At 41.2% G+C, this 16,367-nt stretch overlaps 1 protein-coding gene across 1 annotated transcript in view; it reads left to right on the top strand.

The window, feature by feature from the left end:
- Nucleotides 1-16,367, top strand: part of LOC142492359 (E3 ubiquitin-protein ligase PHF7-like) — a 125,919-nt gene that overhangs the window by 35,094 nt on the left and 74,458 nt on the right. Inside the window, exon 7 of the mRNA XM_075595006.1 lies at nt 15,488-15,594. Coding sequence (XP_075451121.1) covers nt 15,488-15,594 — 107 coding nt within the window. The remainder of the gene's footprint in view (nt 1-15,487; nt 15,595-16,367) is intronic.

The raw sequence follows: 16,367 nt of genomic DNA, 5'->3' as shown, positions 1-16,367 counted from the left end.
CTTGTGTCTGTTTTGCAGAAGCGGATGGTGCATGGGCATGATGAAGATGAGGATGGCCTTCATCGTGGCAGCCGCACATGGGTGAGTACTATATGTATTTAATGTCTTTATTGTTGTGTATGTATTTTAAATGGACAACTGCACTATTATCCATTTGTGGATAATAGTAATGTTGCCCATTACTGTATTGTATGTTGTGTATTGCTGCTATGTTTATTGGGGGCATTTGTCCCCAATAAACATGCTATTATGCGTTAACCCCTTCATTACCTTAGCGGCTATCCGCTATGGTAATGAAACAGCATTTATGTATTTTAATAATATTGTGCGGGAGCAGGGGGCCCCCTGTGCTGAACCGCATTTATTTGTGGCTCAGAGACCCCCTGCTTCCCGAGTTACAGGCCCCGGTTTGGGGCATCGGTTACAGTGTGGACGCCATGTTTGTTGCGGGCACGTAGTGTATTGGACGCTATAAACATGGCGGCGACACTGCCCATCCGATCACACATACCGGGGCCTGTAACTCGGGAAACAGGGGGTCCCTGGTCCACAAAGTGATGCAGTTCAGCGCGGGGGACCCCCTGCTCACTGTACAGTATTATTAAATAAATATTCATGCTGCTTCGTTACCGTAGCAGATACCCTGTAAGGTAAGGAACGAGTCTTTATTGATATGTGTGTTTTACTCATAGTGTAGATGTGCAGAGGGTCTCCAGAGCTGAAGCGCTTTTGTTTTAGGTCCGGGGACCCCCTGCTCCCCGAGATACAGGCCCCTTTAGGGGGTGCCGGTATCCCTCTGCTTTGTTTACATGCCGCGGTCACGTGATCGGGACCTTTAAATGCAGAGGGATACCGGCACCTCATAAAGGGGCCTGTATCTCGGGAAGCAGGGAGTCCCCCGACCTGAAACCAATGCGGTTCAGCTCCGGAGACCCCCTGCACATGTACACTATGAATAAAAGTTGTTTTAAAAATATTTTTTATTGTGCTGATGTTTGCGCCGAGAGAGCAGCGGATCTCTCTCGGCTGCAAACACAACTCGGCAGGGGACGGCTTCTCGGCAGTTTCTCGCCAGGCAGCCGTCCCGCCACCGGTTACACGCCATTTCATCAAATGGTGGTGGCTAATTCATTCGCCAGGGATTCGCCCCTTACAGCATACCGCCAGTTTAACACGCCGAAAACATGGCTAATTGCTAAACTGGCGAATGCATTTTTTTGCTGCTTACTGCATGAGGCCCAATGTCTCTAAGCATTTTAGTATATGTCATCATTCAGATCCGAAGTCTCTAACCTTCAAAGGTATAGAACATGTCCCAGTACATTGGAGGGGGGGCAATAGATTAAATAATTTAGCTAGAAGGGAGAATTTTTGGATCCACAAAATGTAGACCCTCACTCCAAAGGGTCTTAATGTTGAAATAGACATGGGTGCTTTTTTAATATAGTTTTTAACATAGTTTTAAGTGCATATGTATTCAGCTATATTTTATGTATTTATGTATGTATCTAATTATGTCTATCCTCCTCATCCCTTTAGACATCTACCTCTTTTTCGCGTCGTTCTTGCGTCGTTATTTACGTTTTTAATTCCTTTTTATTCATGTTATTTTTTATAAATACCTTTATTAATAAATGGTATTTTAGATTAGGGCAAATAGATTGTTTTTGTATTAGCACATATAGCTTGTGATGAACGAATAGGATGTTGGTGCGCAGCTAATAATTAGTGAAACACAATAAACAATATGCAGTGCACAGTGATATTATAATCAGAATAATTCAACCTTGAATGTGGGAAGATCACATATATTGCGTCTGCAGCCCTTCTTGGGGGTGTCCCAACACCCCTGAAACTATGGAAAAGACAGAAAAACAAGGCGCACAACGCACATAGTGAAGTAAAATTAAAAATCAAATTTACTCATAAAAAGATATAAGTTCTGCGTACATCAATATAATAAAAATGTGCAGTTGGTAATTGGGTATACCACACCTGTAGACAGCTACGAACGGCACTCCTCACTCGATTGTAGGGTGCAGGGGATCAGTAGTCATCTGATGTCAAGCTGGTGGTTGTAGAAGCCGTCTCTCTCTCACTCAAGACGGGGCAGGTCTCAGTCTTTACTACCAGATGGTCCTGCAGCATCGATCCGCATCGGTGTGTAGCAGCCTCCACTGGTATCCGCATACAAGCATGTTTGTCACGTGCCGCTTCTCCTCTACGGAGCGCCCGATAGTGACGTCACAGTCCGGTCGCACTCTCCTACGAGGCGCCTGCAGGGGCTCGCTACGTGCGGTGTAGTGAAGGATACACGCCGCTTCTTGGACAGATGATTTCTGCACCGAGTCTTGCGGGAATCGGGGGAACACTTGCACAGAGTGTTTGCACCAACATGAGGGTACTAGGAAATGAGCAATGACACCCTCCAATGCGTTTCGTAACTTGTGGTTACTTCTTCAGGGAACGTATGCAGTTGGGGGGGGAGTTTACACATATATATACACCCACTAATCTTCAATTAGAATTCATGGTGTCAAATTGCTGCTTGGGGAATTAAAGGTGCAGTAACTGGCTCATTAAAAAACTGCAATACAATGGTATAGCTTGTATCTGTTCATTTTTGTAAAGTGTATCATCATTATATCTTTTTATAATATCTCCTTTGCGATTGCCATATAAACTGCATATTGATTGGTATTTGCCATGTCAGGCCCCCTGATTGTTCATCTGTATTTACACAGGGACTATATATAAGGGAGCCCTTTGGGGTTCAGTATTCCGATTCCTGAAGAAGCCACAGCGAAACGCGTTGAATCGAATCAGCTGTTGGAGGTGACAGAGCTGGGGAGAATACCGGAGGAAGGTGCTGGCAAACCACGGAGACTGACATGCAAGGCAGCCTCTTCCGCCCTTACCTGAGACGTCACAGGATGTGACGCGGGCATACGTGACGCACGCGGAAGTACTCCATTGTCTGGAGATACCGGCACCATCTGTCTAACTTCAGCTGTCCTCTCCAATGAATATTTCTTTTGTGTAAAATGTGAGTGCAATATCCATACTATTATTGTTGTGCAATGCAATTTTAGATCGTACCATACCATTGTGCTTTCTCTCTCTTCTCTCTCTATATTCCTTGGGAGATACTTTGAGTATTTATACGATCTACACACACCACAAGCTTCCAGACCTACAACCATTACATTTTCCTAAGAGGGCATCCATGAAAGGGCTCTTATCAGAGAGAGATGGGTCTCTGATACGTCTATCTTATCTTACCATTTGTGAGTACAACCATTGCAGAGACTGTTTTTTGATCACAAATTTTTTATTACCATCTGCACCATTATATTGTTTCTTTTTTTCATATTCTCACGAGCATCACAGCGCTCCTACCAATTGGAAAACCACGCAAGATCTATTTGGACCTGGACAGTCCTCATAAAGGGTGTAGAGCTGCTTTATTTTATTTAAGTATATTCCACATTATATTATATATTTCACGTTTTGTTGGTGAAGGTCACCTATCACATTGTGACATTATTTGTACTATATATATTTTTCACTTATATTGCATATATTATTTCACTTTAATATTGTAGTTTAGAAGCGCCCGGTTTTCACTTTGTGTGTTTCTGCAATGGTTATATACCTATAACCTGATATGGTTAATGTCCATGAGAGGAGGTTTGAGAACCACTGCCCTAAATTTACGTGCTTGAATAAGAGAGGATTTTTCAGTTTATTCATTATCTATCAAATATATAAAAACGAAACACCGTCTTTTAGTAAGTTACTCACAAGCTAGGCAGATGAAGGTGGTTGTATTATCGGAAAATATGCGTTGGCACATTGCACTTTTTCTTTAATATTTGGCTGCATCAAATATTAGAAGTTCATTAAATACCCAGTTCTTAAGCCAGTGTGGTTTATTGCAGTCCAAATACACAACTACTGAAGATTGTTAATGATAAGAAGGAATGGGAACAGCATGACAGAGGGAGGTGCAAACACTAATGCATCTCATTATAGCCCTCAGATAATGATTTAATGTTTTACATTATATGTGTACAATTGTTTAAATGTAGTGAAGAGGCACATTTGTATATTTATCACATTTGTTTCATTCCAGCTTATTTATTGATGAAAGCTTTTTTTGGGTCACTTTATGTCCCTGTGCCTTAGAGAGATATAGGCCAAGATGCACAAAGCACTATTATTGATTTAACAAGGTGTTGATTTAGGAGTAAAACAGGATTTCTCTCTCCTCTCTCTGCTCCAAAACCCATATTTCAGGGTCTGGGAGAAGCGAACGCCACCTTGTAGGTAAGACAGGCGTAACGCAAGCCATGTTAAGCTAATGCAAGGCAGTGCTAAATGAACATGTTTTTCCAGGAGGTAGGGGAACTCAGGAATCTATGTGTCATAAAAAATAAAATAAAAACACAACATAGTGCAAATAAAGTTTTTAAATTTGAGAGATGTATGGAGGGATAATCTTTCAGATGGAAACTCACATGGTCTCAGTGTAAAGAAGGCATTTCAGAAATCAGTGGCTAATTTGCTTGATTCTGTCTGGAAAGATGAGAACTCCCACTGTGTACGATCTGATGCGGAATATGAGCACTCTAGATGGTGTCATCAATCAGGTCACGATATTGTGGAAAAGAGAAATGGACAACCATAGTGTGATCCGAGATACAAAATATACTTAATGGACAAGAATAAAAATTGAACACTTACATAGTGTCCTAAGAATATAGAGACATAAAATATCTGTGATGTCACCCGTTCTGTTACTGTTCGCTCCCTCTGGCTTCGACCTCTCGATCGCGGCGCGTCACTTCTGGTTACGGGGCGCTCGCCGGGACCCGGATGATGCCAATACGGAGAGGGTCTCTGCTCCAGTAGCTGCTTAGCTGGGGGCAGTAGAGGAGTCCCGAGGTGCTGCTATTTCATCCCTGGAGCTTATTGGGAGGTTATTATGGGGGTTTTTTTTGGGGGGGGAGGGGAAATGTGTCTATGAGCTGCCAGATTTCTGAAGACTTTCTCTGTCACCTTTCAGTCATAAAGCTTCCCCCATGTGGGAGAGATGGCTTGGAGGTACAGCTGCAACTGCCGGTTGTCGACTGCTTGCCTTGAGGTTGCCTTGAGAATTCTGCACTTAAATCTACCCCATGCCGCGAGATTCCAACAGCCAGACTAATGGCCCATCGGATTAACACAGCGGGGGTCCCTGCATTTGAATGGAACTCATGCTATGTGAATCCTACCGGGCTGCGAGTCCCATTCAAACGCAGGGACCCCCGCTGTGTTAATCTGATGGGCCATTACAGCCTGCTCTGGACCATCTCACGAGTTACTGCGAGATGGTCACAGATTTTCCTTGGCAAGCAGTCAACAACCAGCAGTTGCATCTGTAAAGAAACTGTCTACAATTCAACTTTGTTTGAATGCCATTGCTAGCTTCCTGTGACTAGAGAAAAAAGGGGGAAGGACCCCCAAGCTGATGTTACCAATACTGCGGTGTCCACATATAAAATAAATAAATATATAATATCAAAAACCGGTATGCATAAATGATAAACTGGTGGTCCGTGCGCTTCAGCCAAGTGTGTATGAAGCTGGTGCAACCACCACCTCACCTGGACTCTTTGATAAAGTGCCTCCACGGCGGGAAACGCGTCAGAGTTTTTTTAGTATATGTGTTTGTCCATTTGGCTTATATGCCCATTAGTTATTTTTTTGCCTCCAGCCCTCTGCCTTTTGCAGTGCTCTACTTTCCATTCCCTCTCACTTTTCCTGTGACTAGAGATGGGCGAATCCACCCAAATCTGTTTCCTGGATTTTCTCTGATTTTCCCCGCAAAATTTGGTTTGCAGTGTCAAATCTGCAAATGGATGTGGTAGGTTTTAATCCGCGCGGATTCATCAAAAGCCATTGGATACAACCCGTGGATGGATTTGTAGAATCCAATCCGCGAATTCAGCAATCCGTTGGCATATTCTTAAAAGCCCATCAACAGATTGCTGAATCCGTAGATTGGATTCTACAAATCCGGAAAAAAAAATACACCAAGGCACCTTGCTCACCATGCATAACAAGGAAGCAGTAGCAGATGCAGAGGGAGAATCAATATTGAGAAAAACAGCAAAGTGGCCACAAGGGGTCACTCAAAGTCCCTCAAGGTTGCACTCTAGATTAATTATAATATATACATTAAGTAACAGTACAAATGACTGTTACCACAAGTTATAAAGTACGTAGACCAGTCATATGATCCCACAAGACCACATATACCAAAACAGTAGACAATTTAATACAAACTAAAATCCGACGAAACTCGTAAAAATAACAACTAATGAATAACTTAAAAAGTCCCCTAAAGGGCAAAACGGAGATGGATTGGTTGGGAGTAGTGGTATACTGTAGAACAACCTGAGACTGGAAATTGTAATAAAGTTCCAGATAATATACTGAGATTCTTAACCACACTAACAACTGCATACAGTGCAACAACAGCTAGAGAATACATAAATGAATCTTGCTATAGGTAGAAACAGTATACTTGCAAATAGGTGCTGAGTGGTAGTGTATAGCAGCTATATAGCCCGACAGTTGGATAAAGGGCCAGGATATAATACCCATCAATCATTAAAATGCACTATATACACTGAGTATCATTGAGGCTGCGTTTCAACAACCTCAATGTACTGTAGTTTAAGCAAGAAATATACGACATGACTACTAGATGCACAGTGGAGTCATTCATTAAGCCCGGGGCACTATTGCATGGAAACTCATATTCAAGTCAATGAGTTTTTGTGCAATAGTGCCCTGATTGGAACTATCACAGTATAACGAATAACCCTGTTAGATGCAAAAAGCCAGAATCATTTATTCATGATAAATGAATTTATAATTGCAGTCTTAGGGGACTATTCACTTAACCCACCAACCCACTCCCCCCAACATGCAGTACAATAATGGGCAAAATTCCTATTATCCAGACAGATCTGGATAATTGCTAATTTTCCCATTAAAAAATACAACATTACCCAGCCAGCATAAAGTAAATTAAACTTGGATTTACCCCTACCAGGATGAAGGCCATCCTTGTCTTCCTCCCAGTCCTCTGTGTCCTCCGTGGGCAGCAACATTACAATAAAGAACAAACTACTGGCCACTAACCCCATAATCACCTTAGCGGTTAGTAACTGCTATAGTAATTAAGGGGTTAACCTCCCTGCCCCGCTACCCACCTGGGAGGCTGAACCACCCTTCCTGGGGCAACAACCCTCACCCCCAGCCCCCTCTACCCATTGATTGTCACATGGTAAACCATGCCCCCAATATGGGCATGGATTGCCACAATAGCAATGAATGGGCAAGCTAAAAGAAAAAGAGCCACAAAACAGCACATGACATTTAGATAAATACAAGCATTTGACAATATAGCCATTGATTGTGACTGTGGTAAACCATGCCCACACTATGGGCATGGATTGCCACAATGACAATGGGTTGGCAACCTAAAAAAAAAGAAAACACTTAAAAAATACAATACATTACAATGAAATAAAAACAAACATTTGCCAAAAAATACATTTCTTGTCACTGTGCTTATCTATACCCAGAAAGGGGCATATATAAGCACATTGGCAGTCAATGGGCAACCTTAAAAAAAATACACAATGAAATAAAATACAATCAATGTGTTTTTTTTTATCTTTGCTGAGATTCATCCCCATCCTACTCCGGCACCATCTCTTGACCCACGATGTAGTGCTCAACAGGCGATGCGAAGAAGTCCATGATCATCTGTTGATTAAAGAAACGTCTCCCTGGCGGATTTTCTAGACATTTGTGTATTTTAGAGATAAAATAAAATATTGGTAACTTAGGAAATCTATTGAAAAGATAGTTAAACTTATTTAAAATGCCCAAATCATTCCCTTCAGAGAGAATTATCTCTTGTTTTTTCTTATATGCACAGGTGGGATCATTGCGGAGGTTTCAGTGTCTCCCAAAATCCGCTGTGCTTCCTGTAAATAGTAGTCAACTGTCATAATCACAATACCTCCACCTTTGTCGGCCTGTTTTATGATTATTTCTTTGTTAGCTTGTAGCTGTTTCAACGCTATATGTTCTTTTACCGTTAGATTACATTTAGTTATGTGTCTTTTGTTTTTTTCTTTAAACTTCTTTTCAAAATCGTTTATTACTACCTGGTGAAATGTTTCTATAAAATTTCCCTTACAATGGTAGGGAAAGAAGGTGGATTTAGGTTTAAGTGTTGAATGTATGAACTTGTTTTCCTCAATAGGCGTTCTTTTTTTCTCTATTTTCATGAGAAAGTTCCTCACTTTGTTTACGAAAATAGAGTTTTAATGTTAATTTTCGGAGGAATTTGCTGGCATCAACAAAAAGTTTAAATGTGTTTGGTCCCAATGAGGGTGCAAAATGAAGACCCTATTGAGTATTGCAATTTGATCTTTTGACAGAGTAGTGTCACTCAGACTAAAAATGCCAGTGGGTGCCTTTACTTCCATTTCTTCTGTACGCCTCCCGCTACCCCCTCTTATGCCTCTTCGCGGTCTCTTTTTTGCCTCAAAGGGGATGCTCTCTGGCACACGACCCTCAGAGGGGAGAAGCGGTTCTTCTGGAACCACTTTTCCCTCAAATCTTCCTCGCATGCATTAAACCTCTGATTGTAAAGTACGTGCTCACCACAAACCTGGACCAGACCGCGGGGCTGAGGTGGGGATAGATATACACCGACCTTAGACCACGAAGCCTGATCCGGGTTGCAAATTCCGTGGTCGTACGTAGCAGGGTCAGGACTGAAGAAGGCAGGATAATCCGTGGACAAGCCAGGGTCAGGATAGGAGAAGGCTGGGTAAACGATTTCCATGCTGGGGTTCGGCAACAGGACGCTTGAGCGAAGGTGCTCCAACGAAGACAGGAACAGGAACGGGGGATCCAGTGCGTCAGCACAAAACAGCACCCCATAGCCGGGTACAGCTGTGAGTAGTGGAGACCACTGGGAGCAGGAGATTGCAGCAGGTATCAGGAACAACGATGCAGGCCTCTACAATGGAGAGTATGCAGCAGGTAACAGGAAGCACCGATGCAGGCCTCTGCAGGAGAGATAGGGGATCCAGTACATCAGCACAAACAGCACCCCCTAGCCGGGTACAACTGTAAGTAGCGGACGCCACTGGAAGTAGGAGATTGCAGCAGGTAACAGGAAGCACCGATGCAGGCCTCTGCAGGACTGGAAGCAGGGCACAGGTACTACAGACAGGAACAAGAAACACTGAGGCTTCAGGGTAACCGTGACTGCGCGGTGGGGTCTGCCAGTAACTGAGAACTATGACAAGAAGGCCAGGCAGGCGAAACACAGGCTGTGGCAAACACAGTTACTAAAGAAAGTCTATGTTCAGCAACTTCCTGGTGGGCGGGGCAGGAGTTAAATAGAATAGACAGCCAATGAGACAGAGCTGCATAGGAGGCAGCAAGAAGCAGGCTGCAGTCTAATTGCAGAAGCAGGTGATTCTTGATTGCAGGTTCAAGGGGGAGTTTCCTAGAAGCTGCAAGGCTCTGTAAGGACAAGGTTTCATTAAAACCCAGGAGCGGATTCCTTACACTGATCTACTCTTTATTTGGTCCCTAAAAAAGGAGATAAATTAGATTTCTTTCTTCCCAAATCACAGTTCTCATTTTCCCATGATACTGTGGCTTGGGAAACTCAAATTAATCTTTCATATTTTTGTTTCTTCCAAAATGTTTCTTTTCTTCCCACCTTTGTTGGAATACAATTCTGATAATGGTGGGTAACTGGGATATTTAAAAAAAAAAATTCTGGGTTTAAATTTTTTCTCATATTCTCTATCTCTCCTTCCACATCTATAATTCTGTTGATATCCATATCCATAATGTTGTTGGTGGTCATAATCTGGCCTACCCCTATAGTAGTTATCCTTTTTGTGGTATGGTCGAAAGCCCTTTTCTCTCTTGTTGGGATTTTCCATTTTAAAATGGATTTTCCTAGGTTTAAAATTCTCCCTGGAATCTTGATTTCTAGAATTGTCATATCTATGATTGTCAAAAATTGGATACCTTTCTTTTTGTGAGTCAAAATCAACATGATTTGATCCCATAGGTTTCTCCTTATTTTCTAGGGTCTGGGACTCAGGCTCATGTTTGTTCGTCTTAGCCCATGTTCTAACCTGGTTTTTAATGTAATCATCTTTGTCCCTTCTAAATTTCTTTTGTTTGGTTGCTATAATGGTTTCTTCAAGGCCTTAAATTCTAGATTGAATTTACTTATCCCTTGTTTTGAAATGTTCTGATTCTACAAAAGGTTCTAATTTCTCTTTTAATTTATTGACCTGGTTATATATTCTATTTAGTGTTTTTTTATGATGAGCTATAATTAGTCTCATCAATTCAAAAGAACAGCTATCTATCCCTTTATTCCAGACTCCCCAAAAAATGGGCTCATCCAGGTCAAAAGTGGGTTGTCTCAACCCGCTGGGAATACGTTCAATTTGTAAATATTTCTCTAACGTAATCATATCCCACAGTTTACGGGATTCTGGAGCTAATATTTTCTCCAATGTTAGAACATTTTACATCATGAGATCCATGTCTCTTTCTTTAAAGAGCCGTGTTCTCCTGAGAATATCAAACTTATATTAACATTTCTACTGCTCCATTTGGAGAACAGTGATTTATATTGATCTTCCATAGTGAAATCAGTCAGCTATTGTGATTGTGCAAATATAAGTATAAACTAAAATGTATATATGCGCAAAACAATATCAGTTGCAGTGATTAAACAATAAATTGTCAATCTAAACAACAGTGCAATATCAATACTACAAGTGCAGCTTTAACAGTGGGTGAAGTGATCAAAGTGAACAAAAATAAGGCACAAACAAGTAAAATTGATATACTGTTAGGTCCGGAAATAATTGGACACTTATACAAGTTTTGTTATTTCGGCTGTGTACCAAAATAAATTCCACTTACAGTTAAATAATGAATATGGGCTTAAAGTGCAGTCTATCAGCTTTAATTTGAGGGTATTCACATCCAAATTGGAGGAAGGGTTTAGGAATGACATCTCTTTAATATGTAGCCCCCTCTTTTTCAAGGGACCAAAAGTAATTGGACAATTGACTCAAAAGCTATTTCATGGACAGGTGTGGGCTATTCCTTCGTTATTTCATCATCAATTAAGCAGGTAAAAGGTCTGAAGTTGATTCCAGGTGTGGCATTCGCATTTGGAAGCGGTTGCTGTGAACCCACAACATGTGGTCAAAGGAGCCCTCAATGCAAGTGAAACAGGGCATCCTTAGGCTGCAAAAAAAAAAAAATCCATCAGAGAGATAGCAGGAACATTAGGAGTGGCCAAATGAACAGTTTGGTACATTCTGAGAAAAAAAGAACGTACTGGTGAGCTCTACAACACAAAAAGGCCTGGACGTCCACGGAAGACAACAGTGGTGGGTAATCATAGGATACTTTCCATGGTAAAAAAAAAAAAACCCTTCACAACAACCAGCCAAGTGAAGAACACTCTCCTGGAGGTAGGCATATCATTATCCAAGTCTAACATAAAGAGAAGTCATGAGAGCAAATACAGAGGGTTCACAACAAGGTGCAAACCATTTATAAGCCTTAAGAATAGAAAGGCCAGATTAGACTTTGTCAAACAATATCTAAAAAAGCCAGCCCAGTTCTGGAACAGCATTCTTTGGACAGATGAAACGAAGATCAACCTGTACCAGAATGATGGGAAGAAAAAAGTATGGAGAAGGCTTGGAACGGCTCATGATCCGAAGCATACCAAATCATCTGTAAAACATGATGGAAGCAGTATGATGGCATGGGCATGCATGGCTTACAATGGCACTGGGTCACTAGTGTTTATTGATGATGTGACAGAAGACAGAAGCAGCCAGATGAATTCTGAAGTGTATAGGGATATATTGTCTGCTCAGATTCAGCCAAATTCAGCGAAGTTGATTGGACGGCGCTTCACTTTACAGATGGAAAATGACCCAAAACATACTGCGAAAGCAATCCAGGAGTTTTTTAAGGCAAAGAAGTAGAATATTCTGCAATGGCCGAGTCCATCACCTGATCTCAACCCGATCGAGATTGCATTTCACTTGCTGAAGACAAAACTTAAGGCAGAAAGACCCACGAACAAACAACAACTGAAGACAGCTGCAGTAAAGGCCTGGCAAAGCATCACAAAGGAGGAAAACCAGCGTTTGGTGATGTCCATGCGTTTCAGACTTCAAGCAGTCATTGCCTGCAAAGGATTCTCAACAAAGTATTAAAAATGAACATTTTATTTATGATTGTGTTAATTTGCCCAAATACATTTGAGCCCCTGAAATAAGGGGACTGTGTATAAAGATGGTTGCAATTCCTGAACGTTTCATACAATATTTTTGTTCTACCCCTTGAATTAAAGCTGAAAGTCTGCACTTCTATTGCATCTCGGTTGTTTCATTTTAAATCCATTGTGGTGGCGTACAGAGCCAAAATTATGAAAATTGTGTCAGTGTCCAATTAATTCCAGACCTAACTATATGTGAATAAAAAACAAAATCAGATGCTGCTCAAACCCCTGCGGTGTGCCAAATCACAGTTAGACAATACAAAGCAACCAGGTGTTTATAGCACAAATGAAAAGTGAACAGTGATTATAAAGGGTGAATTATATGTGCAATATACCTAGTGTCTACAATAATTAAACACTGATATCACATGTATACCGCAACTCCGTGGAACAGGATCCTCTGAAGTGGATGCTCCTTGGAAACCTCATATGAAGAAAAAGCACACATACATGCAGAATCGTGCATTAACTCATTACTTCAAAATAGACAACACAGATGCGAAAGAAGCAACTCACACTTTCCCAGCTGGTAAAAAACAGAGAGTGATTATAAACACCTGGTTGCTTTGTACAATCAGGTAGCATGCCTCCCGACCTTTTTGATGACATCATAGCACTCCAAAAACTTAAAGACATCACATGGTAAATTCACCAATCCGATTGCTTGGCTGCCATTTTGTTTTTTGCTGAAATGACTTCATCTTAAAGTGAGGGAAGCATAGACTACCTATTTGGCTGGCATCCCTCTCTTTTTGATGAGGTCACATCCTTAAAAAATGGAACCTGTCACATGGTACACCAACCAATTGGAATGGATTTGACACTCAAATGTGATGTCACAGGCCTTATACAGTATAAGGCCTGTCCCATCTCATTTGAGGCCAAGAAGATGACGGGGCAACATTTCAATCCCCTTTTGGATTATACAACAGAGAAGACAGAAGAAAAGAAAGAAGGAAAGAACTCACCAGAGACGTCTCTTCAATCAACAGATGATCGTGGCCTCCTTCTCATCGGCTGTAGAGGAGAATTGTGTCTTGGGTCAAGAGATGGTGCCGGAGTAGGACGGGAATGAATCTCGGCAAAGGTGAGAAACATATTGATTGTATTTTATTTCATTGTGTGTTTTATTTATGTTGCCCATTGACTGCCATTGTGTCTATCTATGTCCCTTTCTGGGTATAGATAAACACAGTGACAAGCAATACATTTTTGTGGCAAATTGTTGTTGTTTTTATTTCATTATAATGTATTGTGTTTTGTGTTGTTTTTTTTTTTTTATAGCTTTCCCATTCATTGTCATTGTGGCAATCCATGCCCATATTGTGGACATGGTTTACCACAGTCACAATCAATGGCATTTTTGTGAAATTCTTGTATTTATTTAAATGTCATGTGTTTTATTTTGTGCCTCTTCCTTTTTTTTTTTTTTTTTAGCTTGCCCATTCATTGCCATTGTGGCCATCCATGCCCATATTGGGGCATGGTTTACCACTGTGACAATCAATGGGTAGAGGGGGTGGGGGTAGTTGCCTTGGGGAGGTTGGTTAAGCCACCCGGGTGGGTAGCTGGGGAGGGGGGTTCACCCCTTAGTTACTATATTGGTTACTAAACTCTAAGTTGATTAAGGGGTTAGTGGCCAGAAGTTTTTTTTTTTTTTATTGTAATGTTGCTGCCCACGGATGACATTAATATATGCAGTAAAATAAAATTGCAGCCAGTTTCATTACCGTAGCAATTACCTGCAAAGGGGTTAAATAGCAGGTACTGTTTTGTTGTTGGTACAGGAGGTGTGTGAAGCTTGTAGTTGCCCCAGGGTGGGTGTTTAGGCCTTACGGGAGGGTGGCAGTAGAAGTTAACCCCTTCATTACCTTAGTGGTTACAACCCCTTGCACTACCCTCCCGCAAGGCCTAAACACCATTCTGGGGCAACTACCACCTTCACCCACCCACTGTACCAACAACACCACACCGGAATGGGTAAAAAGTGCTATTAGCAAAATATGGCTAATAGCGTTTTTCCCATTCAAAAAAGCATTACAGTGCAATACAATAAAAATCAATACAACCCCCCCTGTGCCCCCTCCAACCCCAATACACACTGTATTATGCAATATTTCTATTATCCAGATATGTATATCCCATTAAAAGTAAAACATTAGCCAGCATAAAGTAAATTAAAGTTGGACTTACCCCTACCAGGATGAAGGCCACCCTCGTCTTCCTCCGCATCCTACTCATCCTCCATAGGCAGGAACATTACAATAAAAAAACAAACTAATGGCCACTAACCCCTTAATCACCTTAGTGGTTAGTAGCCGCTATAGTAATTAAGTGGTTAAAACCCCTCTCCCGCTACGAACCTGGGAGGCCTAACCACATCACATCTACCAATCCAATTGCTTGGTGTACCATGTGGTTGCTGCCATTTTGTTTTTTCCTGAAGTGACATCTTAAAGGGACTACAATACTCTTTTATTTAAATTTACATTACAACTGCACGATCACCTGTAAGATGTAGCTTTCCCCGTGCAGCTCTTCCAGGTTGCAGTTTAAGCAAACACAAGTCATACGAGATAAGTCTTGGAAAAAAAAAAAGACAAAGTAGTGCGATGTTGCATTTTTTTTTACCAAACTTTAAAAAAATTGTGATTTTTCTTAGTGAATACCGTTTTTACATACATTTCTTATAGTGCGATAAGAAAATTCAAACTCGCTCACAAATGCACTGACCTTATCGAAGTTTCGTGAATAGGCCCCTTAGTGTCTCCTATGAGGCTACCATGATACCCTGGAAATACAGAAACATATATAAAATATTTTGTCATCTTACACAGATCACATATCCTATACCTACTCCGATTCTAGCAGTTTAAAGGAGCAGTATACCTATAGTATTTTGTCAGCTACTAGGGTTTGCACCTTAATAAAAAAAGGTGTATTGTTAGAATGGAGAATGCATTCTCAGAATGATGTCAAATGGGAGCATTGAGAGGTGAAGAATGTTCTGCTATTCTTGAGTAACGTCATGAATACAAGCTTGACATTGTGTTAATTTTCCAGAAACATGCACTGAGTGCTGGCCTGTACTTCTTCAAGTGCCCAATATGTAACAACAAGGAATGTTTTCAGAAAGAGATGCTACGTATGGGTATTCATGTCCCACAGAGGTATGTTATTACAGGATGTGTTTAGTTAAAGCAATACCATAACTTTTACCTGTGCCAGGCTCACCCATAACACATAGCAATGAAACAAAAAACAGCCCTCCAGAAAGAAAATACAAACGACGGCTTTAACGCAGCAGAATATGCCGCATTGCGTGTACATTTAAAAAAAAAAAAATTATTACAGGATTGAAGCAGGAGGTCTCCGATGCTGAACTGCATCATTTTAACTTCGGGTAACCCTGCTTCCTGAGGTACTTACCTCTCCGTGATGGGTGCCGGTATCTCTGTGGAGTTTAAATGTCCCGGTCACGCTAGCCAATAGGAAGCTGCAAGGGATGATGTCACGGCTTCCTATTGACCCTTGTGACGCTGGACACTAATGTCGCCATTATATTAGGCAGAAAGTTTCTCTGACTGCAGAGAAACTGGCACTCCCTACAGAGGTAAGCATCTAAAGATGCAGGAGGTCCCCTGAGCTGAAATTAATACAGTTAAGCTCCAGAGACCCCGTGCTTCAATTCTGTAATAATAATAAAAAAATAATAATAATAATAATTAAAATGCAATGCAGCCTGTTCTGCATCTTTAAACTCTATAAAAAAAGATATCCTTTTATTGCAAACACAAAGTAGAACATTTTTGTTCCCGATGGGGGAAAAAAACATCCTTCTGCTCCTGCTCATTATTTGCTACTGACTGGTTAACTGTCTCTTTGCTGCTTCCTAAGCAACCCCAAAATAATATACAGAACAAGTTGAGGAAAAAGTCTGCTT

The sequence above is a fragment of the Ascaphus truei genome, chromosome 4, assembly GCF_040206685.1.
Source record: "Ascaphus truei isolate aAscTru1 chromosome 4, aAscTru1.hap1, whole genome shotgun sequence".
Taxonomy (NCBI): Eukaryota; Metazoa; Chordata; class Amphibia; order Anura; family Ascaphidae; genus Ascaphus; species Ascaphus truei.
The sequence above is the reverse complement of the archived record's forward strand: the minus strand, read 5'-3'. Positions and strand labels throughout refer to the sequence as shown.